The 18,712-nt window shown below is 39.9% G+C and overlaps 2 protein-coding genes and 1 pseudogene across 2 annotated transcripts; 2 read left to right on the top strand and 1 right to left on the bottom strand.

The window, feature by feature from the left end:
* Positions 1-2,154, bottom strand: LOC143852960 (ethylene-responsive transcription factor RAP2-3-like). The gene is made up of 2 exons (XM_077362641.1): positions 1,898-2,154; positions 1-656 (listed from the first exon to the last, which is right to left on the bottom strand). Exons 1-2 carry the CDS (start codon positions 2,094-2,096, stop codon positions 133-135), a joined length of 723 nt encoding a protein of 240 aa, XP_077218756.1. The 5' UTR covers positions 2,097-2,154; the 3' UTR covers positions 1-132.
* A 3,658-nt stretch (positions 2,155-5,812) lies between these two features.
* LOC143853233 (protein SEED AND ROOT HAIR PROTECTIVE PROTEIN-like) lies at positions 5,813-8,337 on the top strand (annotated as a pseudogene).
* A 5,713-nt stretch (positions 8,338-14,050) lies between these two features.
* Positions 14,051-17,887, top strand: LOC143852995 (uncharacterized). Its single transcript, XM_077362687.1, has 7 exons — positions 14,051-15,037; positions 15,153-15,278; positions 15,853-15,957; positions 16,365-16,755; positions 16,840-16,969; positions 17,063-17,357; positions 17,459-17,887. Exons 1-7 carry the CDS (start codon positions 14,402-14,404, stop codon positions 17,723-17,725), a joined length of 1,950 nt encoding a protein of 649 aa, XP_077218802.1. The 5' UTR covers positions 14,051-14,401; the 3' UTR covers positions 17,726-17,887.
* The last annotated feature ends 825 nt before the right edge of the window (positions 17,888-18,712 follow it).

The following is an 18,712-nucleotide window of genomic DNA, read 5'->3' as shown; positions in this document are numbered from 1 at the left end:
TAGGGGGATAAAAGTCTTAAAGGCAACGTTCAAGGAATAGTAGAAACTCGTTCTTACACAACACCACACAAATACAAACCTAACTAAAACAAAAAGTAAACACACACTCGACAAATAACAATATAAGAAAATTCAGACGTCATCCACGAACCAAAGATCCACCGAGTCACTCGTTCCCACTGACTCGTCCGATTCTTCATGTTCCAACCCCAGAAACGATTCCAAGCTAGAGATTTGCTCCTTCAACTCAACGTCCAACTCAGAGAAACTTTCAACCGGAGGTGGGTCAGATCTCTGTACATCAAAATCGGTTTTCATCGGAAAATTCACGTCTGATCCGGTGGGTGCAATGCAGCGTTTCTTTGATCGGGAGAAGTGTGGTGGTTCTGGAAAATTGAGTTTGGCCTTTTCTCCTCGGATTTTCTTTGCGGCTTCATCATAAGCTCTTGCAGCCTCTTCAGCAGTGTTGTAGGTCCCCAACCATACTCTACCACCTTTCCGAGGATCGCGAATCTCGGCCGCCCATTTCCCCCAAGGCCTCTGCCTTATGCCTCTGTACACATTTTTACGGCCTCTCTTTGGTTTCCATTTCATGCTTGCTTCCGAGTTGTCCATGACTCGGGGACTCATCATCAGGTCTCCACACCTTCCTGTTCCTGCAGTCAATCAAACATTCAAACATACTCGAAATTGTAGGGCCCCACTCAGTAGGCATATGACGAGATTAGTGGGGGGACCACAAGTGGCCTTCCACTTCTCCGTTTTCCTAATTTTTTTATTCATAAAGCCTAAATAACATGGACAAAAATGTGATAGTTTGGAATCAAAGATAAATTTAATCAATATTTCATCAATTTCTTATAAATTATTTATAAATCTTTTATTAAGATAAGACAAAGAGAGAGATTCTAATTGTAAGATATCTAATAAAACCGTAGCTGAAATTCAGATCGGAATTTTTTAGGGAAATGTTATCAGCACTACTGTATTTTGATGAGGGCGCTCCTCACTTTATTCAAGTACGGTACGGCCAGCACCAAAGGATGATCTAAACCGTCCAATAGATGGGCCACAGCCTAAATAGGTCGTGGCCCAAAAATTATTTCCATAGCTTGATCCTAACACTCCGATCTGAATGTTAGAGGGTTGATCTAACCCTCTATAGATCGGAGTGTTAGGATCAACCTATGGAAATGATTTTTGGGGCATGACCTATTTAGTCTGTGGCTCATCTAATGGACGGTTTGGATCATCCTATGGTACGGGCCATACCGTACTTTGAATAAAGTGAGGAGTGCCCTCAACAAATAAATGTGAGAATATTTTATAGGTTAGACGCCCTTAATACGTACAATGCGGCCTACATAAGTAGAAGATCTAAACCATTCATTTGTTAGGCCTCCTAGATAGATCTAAACCATTCTATAAGATGATCCTAACCATCCGATTTGTAGAGATTTCTTTATTATGCCATCCATTTTAAACTGATCAATATAGACGGCACAAAAAGCAACCTTGACAAATCTATAGGTGAGGATCATCCTATACAGAAGATTTTTCAAAAACAGCCTATCTACGTCAGCCCCAACAAATGAATGGTTTAGATCATCCAAATTATGTGGGCCCACTCACTCTGGGCAACACCTACAACACTGCTGAGAATACCATATCACTTTCCCTAATCACCCACACGGAAACTCCGACATGGGTTATCATTCTCCTACAATCACGATCGTTAATCTGGTGGGCCACCACATTAATGGCAAAATCAGACGATCAGGAGGGGTTAAATTGATCCAATATGTGTGATCTTTTGAACTATTACGTGGTCCCCATACAAGTAAATTTCATAATCAAATACGCGGGTCAAAACTTGATTAAAAAAGAAGTATCCAACCTCGTGAGAAAGATTTGATCTCCTCATTGAAATCAGCTTCATCATCCAACGGCGATAAACACATCCTCCTATTGTTGTTTTTGGAGTTAGAGAGGAGGAGATCGGAGAAAGTGTCGAATTCTGACCGTAGATCCTGTGGGGTCAGTTTCCGGCCACGTCTTATGGCAATGAAGTCGGAGATGATCGCCCCTCCACACATATTTCCCTCTGCTGCTATGCCTAAAACACTACATTCCCCACAATGCCAAATCCCAAACCCGGAGGGGGATTTTTATAGGGCTGGGTTTACCAAAACCGAGCCTTCTTTTAACCTTCACGTTATCGATTTGTCCGTTTTTCGTCCGATAATTACCAAAAAGGGACAAATGTGATGACCTTTCTTTTAACTTTTCCTCAACCATAAAGACTAAAGAGAGCGGAGGGGGTGACGTGGTGTCGACCTCGGAAGCGACAGTGGGCGTATGATTTTGTGAATTTCGGAAGGGAAGTGATATATTCGCCCCCTTTTTCTTCCCCGGCCCAGCCCTATCTATAATCTACTGTATTTGTGACCGAAGTTTTAAATTTCGGTTTCGGTACCTATTTCGGACTCCACTGAAATCCGAAATTTCGGTCCTAAATTTGGTAATAAGCTTTGAAATTTGGGACCCAAATCCCGAAATTTCGTAACATTTACTTTTTGGGAAAATTACAGTTACACCCCCTCTAGTTCCTGACACATCCACTTCTACCCCTGTAGTTTAAAACGTGACAACTACACCCCCTGTAGTTTCAATTTGTATAAGGTAAGCCCCCTAAGTTGACGGTTCATCCATAGATTGAAGGGTTAGGATGATCCGATGGAGCTAATTTTTTGGGCACACCCTATCTATGTCAGGGCCCATCAAATGAACGCTTTGGATCATCTAAACAATGTGGGCCCACTGTGTTTTTTTCTTTTTTCTTTTTAAATGCCATTTTCTCAAAATTTCAGCCAAAATTTGGTATTTCGCGAAATATCAAATTTCGGGAAATCTCTGTTTCGGTCCCCACCGAAATCCGAAATTTCGGTCGAAATTTAAAACCAACGTTTGTGACCACCCTTTTAAAGTACAACTACAAAGGGTTGCCTAAGGAAGAAAAAGAGGAGAAAAATATGATTTCCTATTTGGGAAGAAAGCTAGAGCTGGGGCCTTTTTTAAATCACGTGAGGATTGTTTTTTATAATTTTACACGTGTCGAGAGACAATTGGAAGATGGGTACTCTGGGACCCGCAATGGTGTCTCAGCGTTACGAGCAGAGTTGTAACGCACCTCCAAATCCGTCCAAAAATGAACGGCTGAGATGAAAGGCAGGCATTTGGGATGGTCTCCATAAAACCTACCCCTGTTTTACTTGCACAACCAACTGTATGATTAGCATAATTTTGAGGCCATGGAGATCTTCAAGGTCCTATCAAATGGATGGTTCAGACCCAATGTTCCATAGTGGTGGTGCCTCATTTTATAACAATAAGGTCGCCCCCTAGTCGATGACAGTAGCCACTTGATCTGTATGGCCTCATTTAGGGGGTTCGACCAGATCACAAGTTAAATTATTTTTGTGTTGTAGGCCTTAATTAATTTTATAGTAAGTTTAGGCAGGATGTTCATTCGGCATGGGACTGAGATGATGTTTCATGATAGTCCACCAGATCAATGGTCCTGATCACACATGTATACTATGTTGGTGACTCGAAGCCGATGGTTAGGATCATAGTGATTAACCTTTAAATGTCACTTTTTACTGGAATGAAAGTCCCCACGGACTGTGAAGTGGATTGAATGAACTTTTAACCCTAATCTCGTGTGTGCAATGAAATTTTGTCTGTGGATGTAGGTGCACCATCTAACTACATATATCTTGTTGTGTTTTATGTTTATGCTACTAAAATCCGGATTTGCATCTACATACGTGATAATTGATTTGAACAGGCTACCAAATCAGTTCCCTACTTGCCCAACTATTTGTGTCACCTTCTACCATGCCCAAGTATTTATTGTAACAAAATTGCCTCCTAGCAGTTGCTGGTAGGATTTATTTCCCCTACGCATGTGTTACATGTGCATGATTAAGTCTGTTGATCCGAACCACAAGACCAACGATTATCATTGATCCCACCTTGATTGGATGACCGTATAGCCTTAATCTGTCACTAGGGATGTCAATGAATTCGCTTCTGATTGGATCAACCTATGTCATGGTCATGTATTCGGATCCCTTATTGGTTGGATCCTACTTTGTGAGTCATGTTCATGATCTATTCCAAATCAGATCGTCCCTCATCAGAGTGTCCTCGGTCGGTCTTACCTTGTACATGGTTAACATTTAGGACTAGGAAAGGGAAGGAAGAAACTAGAGAGGGGTGAAACTAAAAGTATTAAAACGTAATGTTGTTTGTTGTTTTGAGTAGGTTTTTAAACTTTAAAGCGTAAGCCACCCCCACGTGAGCGCGCGAATAGACGTAATGAATTGAATGGAAATATAAAGGGTATGTTCTTACATTGGCATTGTCCATTTGCATCTAAGACGTTTGATCGGACTTACTATGTCACGATCCAAAATAATTTTGGGCCCCAATTAATATTGTGCCATTAACATTTTGATCCTTTACATCTATCCCTCTAGTTCCATTGACATCCCTACTTATATGCTCCTGTTTAGAGTTTTGCTAAGAGAATGAAAAAGGTTAAAGATTCCAAAGAATGGTGTTCTCCAAACTCAGCCCATCCTGCCCGTTTTCGAAGTCACTAGATAATAGCGGCTAAGAAATTATATATTTTGGAAGCAGAGTTGCTCCACGTGTTTCTCCTCCGCCCATTTTTCCCTCTCCGAAAGGTTAAAAAAAAGAAAACAAAGAATTATTGAAGAACGCTCCCTAAATTCCTCACATGTTTAGGCTTTAATTGGGATTGAACCTCTAGCTCAATGGTCAAGGCTTTGTTCTTCAACATAGAGGTTGGGGGTTCAATCCCAGCTTATGTACCAAACAAAAAAAAAGAGAGTTTAGCCAATTGGTTTATTACATGATGATCTACCAGCTCAATGTTCCTTATCACACTTACATATACCATGTTAGTGACTCAAGGCTGAGAGCCTGGATCATATCCAAACAGAGATGATTAACCTTCGAATAACATTTTTTAATGGAATGAAATTCCCCATGGGTTTTAAGGTGGATTATATGGAAGTAAATGTTGGAATTTATCCCAGCCTTTGGATGTCCTAGCAATAATAAAGGGCTAGGATCAAATATGAATAGATAAAGCCAAACCTAACTGTTTTGAGAAAACAGATTTCATGGGCTTTGAAAACTGAAAACGTGAATGAGAGTTGAGGGGGAAAACGTGTGAAGTAGTTTGCGGAATGTGGAGCCTCCCCACACTCTCCCAATCCTCTATAAGAGAGATTCTCTAGGTCCCCTTCTTGCACACCAAGATTTGCATCATCTATCTTTTGCCATCCACGTTGAAAGATTGATTGAGGCTAGTTCCCATCATTTTCTTTGGTGGAGCAAGGAGAAACTAAGAGGAAGGAAGTTTTTCTGCAATTTCTTAAGTTCCAAATCACCATCAATGGCTACCGGTGAGTTGTTTTTCCGTTTACATTCTAAACCATAGAAATAACATGTTTTCTTCAAAGCTTATCGCCAAAGATCCATGCTAATCTTCTCTACGGATCAAAGAAGATTAACAGTACAAGCCTCCCATGTTGCAAAACCCTCCCCTTGGTGGTTGGATTTCACAGATCGTGCATCCATGTCATTCCATTTCTCCCATATCCCGTCAACTTCAAATAAATATAATACTAAAAATTCTTGGCAAAATCTCTTATAAAAACCATAGATAATCTATTTCCTCACCATTGTTCCTTCACCTTTGTAAACTACACCACATACATTCACGGCCCTCAACCAGCTCTTATTGGCATGCACTCTTGTCTCCCTTTTACTTGCAATCAATGCCAATGCTGCTACTTATGGCTATGTCCCAAAACCAGTCCCCCAAAAGCCCAAAGTAGAAGGATTGTCTTATGCCTATAAACCCGAAATGCCCAAGCTCAAGGAAGAGTCTTACAGTTTTAATCTGAAACCAAACTTGGAGGAGCCCAAAGTAGAAAAACAGTCTTATGGGTATAACACAAAACCAAACCTGGAGAAGCCACAGGTAGAATTAGAGTCTTACAGTTATGGCTCAAAACCAAACCTTGAAGAAGAAAAGTTCTTCTCGTCCGTCGGTGTACAAGGGCTTGTTTATTGCCGATCAGACCATAAACTTGGTCCTCTTCAAGGTAATTTTGCATTATCATTCTCTTTGCCGATCAATGCCACATTTATGTCCTTTAGCCTCTACCTTTTTCCATTGTTGGCAGGGAGGGCATAGAATTATAAGATAGCAATAATTGAAATGATCTTTCATCAGTAAGAAGTGGGCTCTCAATTGTTCTTTAATTACTTGGATATTTTATCAGAAGTTGTGAACGATTGAGACTCACATCTTATTACCCTCAGATCTTCTTTCAACTGTGCTAAAACCATAGTTGTTAGAGCAGGAAGCCAGTGCAGAAGGGAAGGGATGGGTCTACAAAATAGAATTGCAGGAAGAGAAAAGTTCCAAAGAAAATGATTCCTTTAAGTTTCCTTAGAACTAATTAGAATTATATATTTTAGGCATTCTTAGTTTGTTAGGTTCTATTAATGTAGGTTTAATATTACATTTTTTGAGAAAGATCCATATAAGTTATATTTGAAAATTAAGATTAAGTTATATAAGTTTTAAATACTCTTTTTTTTTCAAATACAGTCTTGTTGAGAAAATCCGCAGGGCAAATTTGATCCGCTAGTGCACGAATTAACATTAAAGTAGGAAATAAAGCAAGCCACGAGATGAATACCAAGATTTACATCGTTCTGGTATTTACTATGAGAAAACAATATACAAGGATTACAATGGATTAACCCAAAACCCACAAACCTTTCCTTGCTTCCATCCAAGGCTGTACACAAGAGAAACCAGAAGAAGAACCTCAAGAGAAAACCCAACAAGGAAGCTGAGATGAACCCGGGAACTCTCCCTCTTCTCTCGTTTTTCCTTTTCTTCTCATGCTTTCACACAAGAGAGAAACACTTCTCTCGTTTTCTTCTATACGTTAGGCTTTAGGAAAAACCTCAAAACCACACTTGCCTTTTTCCCTTCCCACGACTATGGAAAACCTAAAAGAAAGCAGGTTTCTCCTAACTTTGTGAAACCGAGGAGAATTTAGCTTCCAAATGGAGCTTCTGTGGAAGGGAAGAACTTCCCACCCAGGTAGGAAGCTTCTACTAACTATTGCTAATACATTCTCATGTAGGCATAGACCTCTTTGGATGCCCACCAAAATCAGTCATTTGCTGCAAATCAAATTATTTTAACTTCATCTAACTTCCAAATTATACACTAAGGCCTCTTTGGAATCCATTAATTGTACCATTTTTAAGACTAGTATGGTCATCATATGCAAATATTCACATTAAACAACAACCCATTGTCCCGCTTCTATGTAGGAGATTCACTCTTAGAAATAAGCCTGCAATTGGCTGTCCTAGTCAATCAAGTTAATTTCTAAGCCAAGCCTGGCCTGCAATGGGTACGCCTTCAGGACACCTTTCAAGTTAGAGACAACCTATATTTCCCAGCCGAATACCCCCTTAGAATGTTTTCAATCTTAACTTCAAACTTTTTGTTCTTTTTTTTCCGGGAGTTCTCATTCGATCATGAGCCATCGCTTATTTTCACAATAGTAGTTTTAAGAGAATCCCAATCTGGGCTTTGTCATTGTCAATCCTTCACTGCCATTTATGAGCAGGCCCTGACCCAAACATTAAGTCCCTCTTTGTTTTCGATTTTGTGAATCAATTGAGGGTCCAAAATTGGTTATTTGACTAAAAATTAAACACAACTTTTAGTCCAATAATCAGTTTTGGACTCAAAATCGATTCTTGAAATAGAAATCGAAAACGAACAGAACCTACAGTACATGAAATTTCCTTTCATGTGAAGCTGGGAGTCTAGTGTTTCCATTTTTCTCTTATTTTGATGCACCTGCAGGAGCTTTGGTGAGAGTAACTTGCTTGGCTACTGATTAGAATGGTTACGAGTCCCCTCCCTTCTCGATACTGAGCGATCCAACCAACGACAAGGGTTACTTCTTGGTAACAATGGGGCTTTCAGATTTGAAGAACTTGGGGAAGGTTTTAGAGTGCAAAGCATTCCTCAACTCGTCACCATCAGAAACTTGCAGAGTTCCCAATGATGCCAACAGTGGGATGACCGGAGCTCTTCTCAGTTCTTATCGCCTACTCACCATGAAGAAGATGAAACTATGCTCCGTAGGGCCCTTCGTTTATACGTCAAATCCGCCTTCGATCAATGATGGTTATTAGAGGCAAGGATTTAAATTTCGGTTTCGGAGGTAATTTCGGGGGTAACCGAAACCGAACCGAAATCCTGAAATTTTTGCCGAAATTCGGTAAGGCGCATGAAATGGCATTTTTTTGGGCTGAAATTCGGTAAAGGATTAAAAAAAAAAAAATTTATTCGAAATTTCCGAAATTTTGTAGATTTCGGGAATTTCGGTTTCGGAACATTTCGATTTCGATCCTCACCGAAATCCGAAATTTCAGTCCAAAATTTCGGATTTAGGCCGAAAATGAAAAGCTTGATTAGAGGTGGATTAGGAATTGGGTATTTGGACGTCTGCATGCTTGATGGTCATCTTGAGTTTCTTTTTCTTCTTTCTTTTTTCTTTTTTCTTTCTAATTTGTTGAGATTGTATTGCAATAACACTAGTAAAAGTCCACGTCCCTTGCATGAGTGACTACCGATGATAGGATAACAAATAGAGAAGTTTTAGACATTAAAAAGAAGAAAATCATACATATATGTACTAATCCTATCTACCAAACAAGTATCAATGGTCACTAATAGAGAACTGGTTCTTGTTAAATCCAAATACATCAAATGACCTTTTTATGAGGGCTTTCGTGAAGCAAGTTAAATTAAATTCTCCACGAAGAAGACCGATCCTTGCAAAGGTGCCATATGAATTCAAAGTACTTGTGTTTTACCATAAGATGAAGGACCAACTAATTCTGTCAACTGCCCTGATGTAAGCCACGCCATTTAGTAAGATGCACCATATTTCCATATTTCAACAAATCAATACCTAGACATAATCTACTGTTGTAAGAAAATCAGATATGGCTGTTCAAGATAACCTTCGTAGTCAGTTGGAAAGAACATGCTTATTCCATCGAGCATCTTGTAAGTTGTAACAACTCCATGGCAGCAACGATTTCATTCATTTCGTGGACTGGATCATATAAATTGCTGTAAGAAATAGACCATAAGAAACATTGTTGGAACCCAAATAACCATAGATAAAATACATGTTTTTCAATCATCTTATCGACTAAGATTCAATAACGAAAGCCACTCAAGGGCAACTGCAGTGCAAGTCCACAACATATGACTTAGCAAAGATCCGTCATTAACGGCCTAAAATGCACTACATAATTTATAAAATGATTATTTTTTAAAAGTGATAAATTTATTCCAAACTAAAGCTAAGGTACATGATCAAGGGGAGAAAAGCTTCCCCCCAAGGCTACTAACATTAGCCCAATGAATCCTTGAAAAAACTCTACTTCCGCCTTCTCTGCAGCTTCTTTTGCCAATTCATCTGCTATTTCATTAGCTGATCTCCCCATATGTTGAATAGGGAGTCAAAGAAAATCATGCATTTCCTAATTCCTAAAGCCATGGCTTTATGCAACTTTCAGAAGAAAAATAAACCTTGAGATGTAAATAGAACTCTGCATAAAGCATAAACTCTGTGAAATTTGGCTTGTTCAATGTTTGCCCTTCTATGAAAATACGAAATGGATATTTTGGGAATGCGAAAAAGTATAATGGTGATATTACCTGGCCATATCGAAGCACATACGCTCCTAAGAGAACCTCCTCTAGGTCTACTTTCATGACCTGAGAAAAGTAATTAGTGAGACAGAGAAAACAAAGCATCTGAAAGTAAACTCTACCTGATAAGTTTATTAAAATTAATTTCCTTACCGTCGGTATTCCTGTACTAATTCCCACATCTTCCCACAGATGTCTTTGGTACAGTATATGTAATGGCCAAAAAAAGAAGCATTCAACATGTCCACATGAACATGAACATGGACATCAACTGTATAAAGCTTGCACAGATGAGTACCATCTCCTGCTTTGTTCATGCACTTACAAAGGTCCAAAATCTAGGGAAATGGTACTAACTCGTTCAATTCTCCGGATCTCCCACCCCGCGCAAGTCATTGAAATATAAGAGCCTCGTAAACGGCACCTTGAGAACCAAAATTATGAAGTGAGAAAGGCAGTTCAAAATTACATAAAAGAGAAAATTCTCATTTAAGGTCCAATTAATAAGAAAGTTACAGTGTCCACATTGGAGGCCCAATGACCAATAAAGGAACCAAGGCCAATGTGAAGGGCTCCCCAATGGTTAATAAGGCTACAGTGATCCACATGGAAGAGAACACAAACCTATATCAAATGAATCAAACTTGCTAGCCACATCACTCTCTTGTGGCCCTGTTGGCTTTGGATTTTGAGAACCAATTGTGAGCCCAAAACTTATTACTGGACTTAAAATTACCTCTTCAGTCCAACAATCAGTTTCGGACATACTAGTGGTTCTAAAAATATGAATTAGATTCTCTTTTTCCAACCATAATGCCGTAGGAAAACACTTCTAAATCGGGATTTCAAACCTATTTTTGGCTTTTGTGGGGATTCGTGTCCCTTCTTTGTTATCTTGAGCATGGGTCCTCATCTCGTCTTACTTTTCCAAACGGGATTCACGTCTTGCTGGCAACTACGGGTGCAACGTGGGTCAGGTCGGTTGAACTTTTGCTAAAAAATGAATAGGAATGAACCCGAACCTGATCCCGATTTCAAGGTAAAAACTCAACCTGAATTCCGAAAAGTCGACCCTAGTTGCACCCCTACTAGCAACCCGCAATGTCATAAATAGCCAATTCTCTTGCCCTGGAAGATAAGAAGTGTGGTTGATGTTGATATTAAGAAAATTCTTCACAAATCTATCTATTTCCTATTCATTTTAGGGAGAGGGAACAAGGCAGCTTGAAAAAACAATTTCCTATACATTGCTCTTTTATTTCAATTTTCTTCACTTCAAAATCTGTTATAGATAGTTGACCATGATTGTAAAATGGTAGATTATATTCGCTTGTAACTCATTTTCTTGGGAAATGATAAGTGCGCCCATTTTCATTACTTGGGACACCCAGCTACAATGTATCTACGATTGCAAATGGGCTGATGTACTTCACATTTGATGGAATGAAGTGACCTGATTGCCACGTACGATGCAGATGGCCTACGCCCACTCGCCGTTCACATTGGTTTTCAAGCCTCAATATATCACCTATGGAGGGAAAGGAACTGCAGGACTTTTGAAAAAAGAAAATCACATAAGTCCGCCATTCTAAAGAATGTTCTAGATGATATTCGTGTTAAAGTAAACTGTCTAAATCGCTCGGATGTGGATTCTGACATAAATGCCAAGGCGGCAGAGTTGTTTGGATATAAGCTGCAGATTAAAAATTCAATTCAGAGGCTCTGCACTTGAATTAGACCAGAGCCTGGAGAATACAAGGTGAATACAGATGCATTTCTCGACGAGGAAGGTGCAGGCAATGGAGGGCTGATCCGAAACGAGAAAGGGTAAGTAATCTCAATGTTCTCAAAGGAGTATCTAATAAACAAAATTTTCACTTGGAGCTTCAAGCTGTCGCGGCTGGTGTCTATCTTTCATATAGTTTGAACCATATTTGGATAGAATCAGACTCGCCGTTGACATCATTAGAAACAAATCAAAGCCCCCTTGAAGATGCTATGAGATCCTCAATCAAATCAAATCGGGTCTCACCAACATGAGAGCGTGGAAGATAACTCATAGCTGGAGGGAAGCTAATGCCACGGCTGATCTACTATCTAAACGGCTCTGTATCTTGAAAGGTGATGATATCCCAATGATTAGATCCACCCCGGATCTAATAGATATCCCTCGAAGGGATTGCGGTGGAGAGAAATATATGAGGTTATCATGATCTTGCTTCTGGGCTCTCTTTGGTTTTTGCTTGTTTGTCTATGTAGCAGCCGCCCCGCCCCCCCCCCATTTGGTATTTGTAATGTATCTAGTCGGGATCTCGCCAAATCCCAGCTTATCAATAATAATAAAATCTGATAGGGATCAGTGTAACCCCATTTTGTTTATTAAAAAAAAGAAGATAATGTCTGTGTGAAGGTCAAAATGAGTATTATAATATACTAAGACGCTAAACCAGATTCTCCACTAATTGTTTTCTTATTATTATTTTTTTCTTTTTTCTTTTTTCTTTTTGCGGAGGGAATGAGAAAAATGAAAAATTCTTGTTTGGCGGACAAGATGAGTAATAAATCGCAATTCTCAATTCCTGTCAAAATAACGTGGGAGAATCAGATTTCCGCACAGACCAATTCTCCTAATCCTGTCACGAATTAGAATCATTTCAAATCTCAACCATTGGATAATTTTTGTCATTTGCCCATTCAGATTAAAAAAAATTAAAACAAGAGCCATCCGATAGGACAGATTATCAACCCCCACCAACAATGGTGGGGCCACATTAGGGATTAGTTTTAATCATCTACTAAACATATCATGTGTACGTGGAATACTTATTTAAAAGCCCATACGATCTCCATAAAAAGCTGACCCGGGTTTAACCCAACCATCACCCAAAAGTAATCAGGGTTAGTTTCGGGAGAGAATATAATAATAGAGCTATAATTTCCAAGGGAATAAAATGACGAAAGTCATAGGGGGTGGCGGGCCCAGGGAAAACGCTAGTGTTTTAATAGATAAGTACGGGCAGAGCACTTTGGTGGTCCCCACCTACTTTATGCCGTACGACGATGCGGTGTGAACGAACGGCCTTGTACTTGGGAGGGTACGCGGCATTGAAAATACCAAATAATAGAAAAGCTTCCGTGGGGGCCCACTTTGGTTTAAAAAATTACTTTTCTTGTCCTACCAGACTTGCCGTGATTGTACTGCTCAAGTGCTTTCGTGAAATGTCTTTAATACCCTTGACTTCCATTCTAACTGCCTTTTATATCTCTAAAAAAAAATTTCAGCCAAATTTCATAGGTTGCCACCACAAAGTTGAACTCTTTTGTTTAAGGCTAATTAGACTATCCTAACCCTTCAATTGGAAGGGGGGGGGGGGGGGGGGGGGGGGGGGGGGGCGGGGCGTTTACCAAATAATTATTTTATCAAAAAAATATTCCATGGAAAATAAAATTCAATTCTCTATTATTTTTTAATTTTACATGAAAAGATAGAATACTATTATTTTAGAAGAAAAAAAAAATCAAGAAAATTGTGTTTACTAAGGCTAATTGGCAACTTCAAATTTCTTTTCTTGTAATATTAAATATAGGGATTGGGAGAGGGAGAGATTTGAGAGGGCATGAGAAAGGAGATGGTGTCGAGTGGCTGAAAAATTAAGGTAAATCTCTATTTCTAGTAGCATTTTCCCTTTTTACTTTTAAGCAATACTCTATTTTTAGTAGTATTTTCCCTTCTTACTTTTAAGCCATTCTCACACTCTTCTCAATTGGGTTGGGTTGGGTCAGGTTTGGGTTGAGTAAATGGCTCCTCCAGTTAGGTTCGGGTTGGCCTTAACCCGACCCAAGTTGCACCCCTAACCCTAGTTCAACTAGAGATAGCATTCCCTCAACCCTATTGCGACCCAACTTAAACCTTAGGTTGAGGATGGTCAAATCTAACCTAACCTGCCTTTAAATCTTCTTCTTTTTTTTTAATGAGTCAGCCTGCCTTTAAATCTCTCAACCCTAACCCAACTCACCTTTCAAATATAAAAAATTTCCAAGATTATTATTTCCGCAAATAATTTGTAAATTCGACACAACAGTCCTTAAAAAATTGAGAAGGGCGTTATAGTATTTTGAGATACCAAAGTGGGCCCAATTAATAGACCCAAAGACAGACAACCCATATGTTTTCTCTTCCCCTTCGCCAACAGGAAGGACCGATCCAGTGCAGGCTGTTTTCCGAGCAGGCTATTTCTCCTCCCCAAGGTCTTAACCAGCCCAACCCCTCACCCCTCTTCCCTCCCCAAATAATTTCTCAAACTCTCATCTCTCCCATGCCATTTCTCTCATTGAAACCTCTCCTTCTCTCTCACCTCTAACCAAAAACACAAAAAAATGCATTCCAAAAACCCTAACCACGCTCTCTACCTCCTTGTTCTTAGCAGTGAAAGCATTAGCCCTAATCTCCTCCTCCCCTTTCCTTTTTTCTTATTCGCCCCTACCTGAAAACCCAACCCAACTCAACTCAACTCAACTCGTTTTCCCTTTATGAAAAAACCCAACAACTCTTCTACCTTATTCTCTCTCCTCACCGATGACCTCCTTCTCAAAATCCTCAACAAACTCACCGAAAGCTCTGATATAAAATCATGGCGTTTAATCTCTACAGACTTTCTACGTGTCGAAACCCACCACAGAAAATCCCTCCGAGTCCTCCGCCATGACTCGCTCCCGAGTCTGATTAAAAAATACAACTCGCTCGAGCTCCTTGACCTATCCATCTGCCCACGGTTTGATGATCGAACGGTGGGGATTATCTTTGCAAACCCTAGCTGGGCGAGGAACGTGAAAGAGCTTGTGCTGACTCGGGCTACTGCGTTGAGATGGGCCGGATTAGAGGTGGTGGTGAACTCGTGTCCGAGTCTGGAATCGGTCGATTTGTCGTACTGTTGTGTGTTGGGAGATCGAGAGGCGTCGGCTTTATCTTTTGCAAAGGGTTTGAGAGTTCTAAAACTGGTTAAGTGTTTGGGCGTTACAGATGTGGGACTGGCTAAGATAGCCGTTGGATGTGTTAGATTGGAGAGATTGAATCTCAAATGGTGTCTTCAGATTACTGATCTTGGAATTGATCTTCTCACCAAGAAGTGTAGAGATTTGAGGCATCTTGATATTTCCTATCTCAAGGTTGTTTTCTTTTTCTTTTTTTTTTTCTTTTTTCAGACTCAACACATCTTTTTTATTAAATGCTAAGAAGAAGAAAATCTCATTTTTTTGCTTGATTGGGGTTTGAATTATGTAGGTGACGAATAAATCCTTACATTCCATCTCTTCTCTGAGGAAACTTGAGGATTTATCGATAATCAAATGCTCATTAATCAGTGATGAGGGCTTACAATTCCTCAAGAACGGGAACCCTTCTCTGCAGGTGATCTTTTTTCTTGAATTTTAGGAAAATTCTTATCTTGAATTGGGTTGTGTTGATTTCTGGGTGGGGCGTAGAAATAGTAAAAAAACCAAAATTTGTTGATGAAAATTATTGCTACTTTAATTTAAACTAAATCAGGTGATTTATGTAGACTTTTGAAATGATGGTTCTGCTCTGTTTGGGCTAATATCAAGATCATTGCTGCTATTTTTTGCATATATTACTCACTGTTGACATTCTTGTTCTGAAAAGCAATCATCTTAGGTCCTCTTTGAATACAAGCAAAATTGGCGCTTACTTGCAAATGAGATAATTTTGATTTAGTCTTAGTTGCAAATGGAACATTAAGGCCTCTTTGGAATTGTCGTTAACTGTATCTTTTCTGAGAGTGTGATAACCATTATTAGCAAATAATAGTCTTTAACTTTAACACTATTCGCATAAGATTATGTTCATGATATTTTTAGGGGTATACAAAAGTCCCTTACACAATGCCAGGAAGATCAAACATGAAAAAATGAAACGTTTTCGTTCGTTGACATGATTTCTGAATCGGTATTATTGTTAATTACAGACTATTGACGTATCTAGGTGCAACAATGTGAGCTCATCTGGATTAATTTCGGTCATTAAAGGACACGAGGGCCTCCAGCAGATTAGTGCAGGGCATTGTTTTCCTGTGAGTCAAATTCGCTGGTCTTTGTGTCAATATTTTGGGTATTTTTTTATTGATAGCAATATGATATCATCTTGGTTAATGAAAATGGCCAAACTCACGGTGTTTGGTGATTGGGACTGTTGATCTAATGAATTATCACTGGTAACCCAGTAGGTCCCGGTCCCATACCGGAGGAAGACCTCATCCTCAAGATTGAGGAGTGCAAAGAATCAATGGGTTAAAGACATCTTAAAAGGTAGTCTTTTTCATCACGCTTGATTGAGGGTCTAGCTCATGAGGTTGGGGGGACCAGGGGCAATGGGTCAGATTTATGTTTGTCGGCAAGATTTACTGGACTGAATGATGTCCATGCTGAACAATGAACATTCCCTCATATTTCTAATGACATTGTTAATCTGATGTTGAAGGAGCTTGCTTCACCTTTCGTGTTGAAACTTAAGGACTTGAAGTTCTTGAAATCCATAAGACTCGATGGGATTCGAGTTTCCACCTCAGCCCTACAGATAATTGGTCTCAAATGCAAGAACTTAGTTGAAATTGGGCTAAGCAGGTGCACAGGAGTGACCGATGAAGGCGTTTCTGTGCTGGTATCAAGCAATCTGATGACCCTGGATCTCACATGCTGCAATATGCTCACGGACAACGCCATTTTGGCTATTGCAAACTCTTGTAAAAAACTTGTATGCCTCAGGTTGGAGTCTTGCTCTTTAATCACAGAAGAGGGCTTTGATAGGCTTGGAAGTTGTTGTCCCTCTTTGCAGGAGCTTGATCTCACTGATTGCAATGTAAATGACGCAGGTAACTCAAAATTCACTTAAAATGAGGTTAAATTTGAGGATAGATGTGTCTTCTTAACTACATAAAAATCCCACCCATGTGCAGGGTTGAAGTGTTTATCAAGATGCTCTGAACTGCTGGATTTGAAACTAGGCCTTTGCGCTGACATAACTCACAAGGGACTATTTCATATTGGATCAAACTGCAAAAAACTACAACAACTCGATCTATACCAGTAAAAAACATATCTGATTTTATCATTTTCCCCATTTGTACTATTTCCTAATTGTAATGGGGTTTTGAATATGTTGGGTGTGTTACATTACAGCTGCTCAGGGATCAGTGATGAGGGTTTAGCTGCGCTAGCAAGGGGCTGCAGGAAGCTGAAAAAACTGAACTTATGCTACTGTATACAAATAAGTGACCAAGGATTGAAGCATCTAAGCTCTTTGGAAGAGCTTTCAGACCTCGAATTACGGAGGCTGGTGAAGATTACTAGCAATGGAGTGACTGCAATTGCCATTGGATGTAAGAGTCTAGTGGAATTGGACATTAAACGGTGTTACTCAATCGACGACATGGGCTTATGGGCTCTCGCCCAATATGCAAAGAACCTCAGACAGGTTTCAATTCACTCTCTTCTCGGGTTTTTTTTTTTTTTTTTTAAATGAAATCAAAGGTCTAATCTAAGGTCTTATTTTTTACTCTACTCTTTGATTCATAGATAAATATCTCTTACTGCCCGGTTTCTGATGCGGGTCTGCGGATTTTGGTCGGAAACTTGAAGTGCCTACAAGATACAAAGCTAGTGCATCTGACTCGCGTATCGTTGGAGGGGTTTGAACTTACATTGAGATCTTGCTCTGATAGGCTCAAGAAGGTGAAATTGCTTACTAGTTTGAAGTATTTGCTCTCTTTGGAACTGCTTCAGATGCTGCAAGCCAGGGGCTGCACCCTAAGATGGGTTGACAAGCCTCTTGTTTTGGTGTGAATGGGAAGAATCTTCCCTTTGTGTAAGTATAACTTGTGTGATTGCTACTCTAATAACTTGTGCGATGCTTGTAATTAAAGTTCTACTGTACGCTCCAAGAAATTTGAAAGGCTGATGGAGGCTTTTTGAAGAATCAAAAGATTATGGTTTATGTGATCAATACCATTCATTTGATGGGCCATGATAAAAAAGTACCCTTGTTAGATAAGAAACTTCCATTCATTTGATGGGCATGATAAAAAAGTACCCTTGTTAGATAAGAAACTTCCATTCATTTGATGGGCATGATAAAAAAGTACCCTTGTTAGATAAGAAACTTAAACTTTATCGAAGATAGAGGACCCATTGAGAGTCGGAAGGGAGAAAAAAAGGGCGATTTTTTCTTCCCGCCCCCCCCCCCCCCCCCCCAAGTCAATGGAAACCCTATGGAGGGAGGCTCTCTCTCTCTCTCTCTCTCTCTCTCTCTCTCTCTCTCTCTCTCTCTCTCTCTCTCTCTCTCTCTCTCCTTTTAGTGTTTTTCCCCTCTCTCGCTGGTCCCCCTCTCCTCTCTCCCTCTCTCTCTCCCTCTCTCCTTTCCTGATCTCTCTCCCCTATCTTTTTGTCTTTCATTTTTCTGATCTCTTCCTGATCTTTCTCTTTCTGCTTTTTTTGTTCCCCCCTCTTTCTATCTCTTTTGCCTCTCTTTCTCTTAGATTTAACTCTTCTACTTTCTTATCTCTCATTTGATGGGCAAGGGAGGTGTTTGTGGCCGGATGATGCCCGGACTTGGGCATGTCCCGCAGGGGATGCAACAATGGTGGTTGAAGGTGCGGAATGGCTGGATCTGGATCCGAGTGGGCTGGTTTAGTGGGAAAATGATCGGAACTGAGTAGGGTGGATGGAGAAAGTGGGCTGGTGAGTCGAAAGTGGTGGACGTGGCAGGAGTATGAAAAAAGGTGTCCAGATTCGGGGGAAAAAAAGGAAGAGGTTGAATGTGGAGGTGATGGT

Source organism: Tasmannia lanceolata, unplaced genomic scaffold (genome assembly GCF_043159265.1).
Source record: "Tasmannia lanceolata isolate RefF3 unplaced genomic scaffold, GAP_Taslan_0.1 ptg000019l, whole genome shotgun sequence".
Lineage (NCBI taxonomy): Eukaryota > Viridiplantae > Streptophyta > Magnoliopsida > Canellales > Winteraceae > Tasmannia > Tasmannia lanceolata.
Note: the sequence above shows the minus strand (reverse complement) of the source record. Positions and strands in the feature narration are given on the sequence as shown.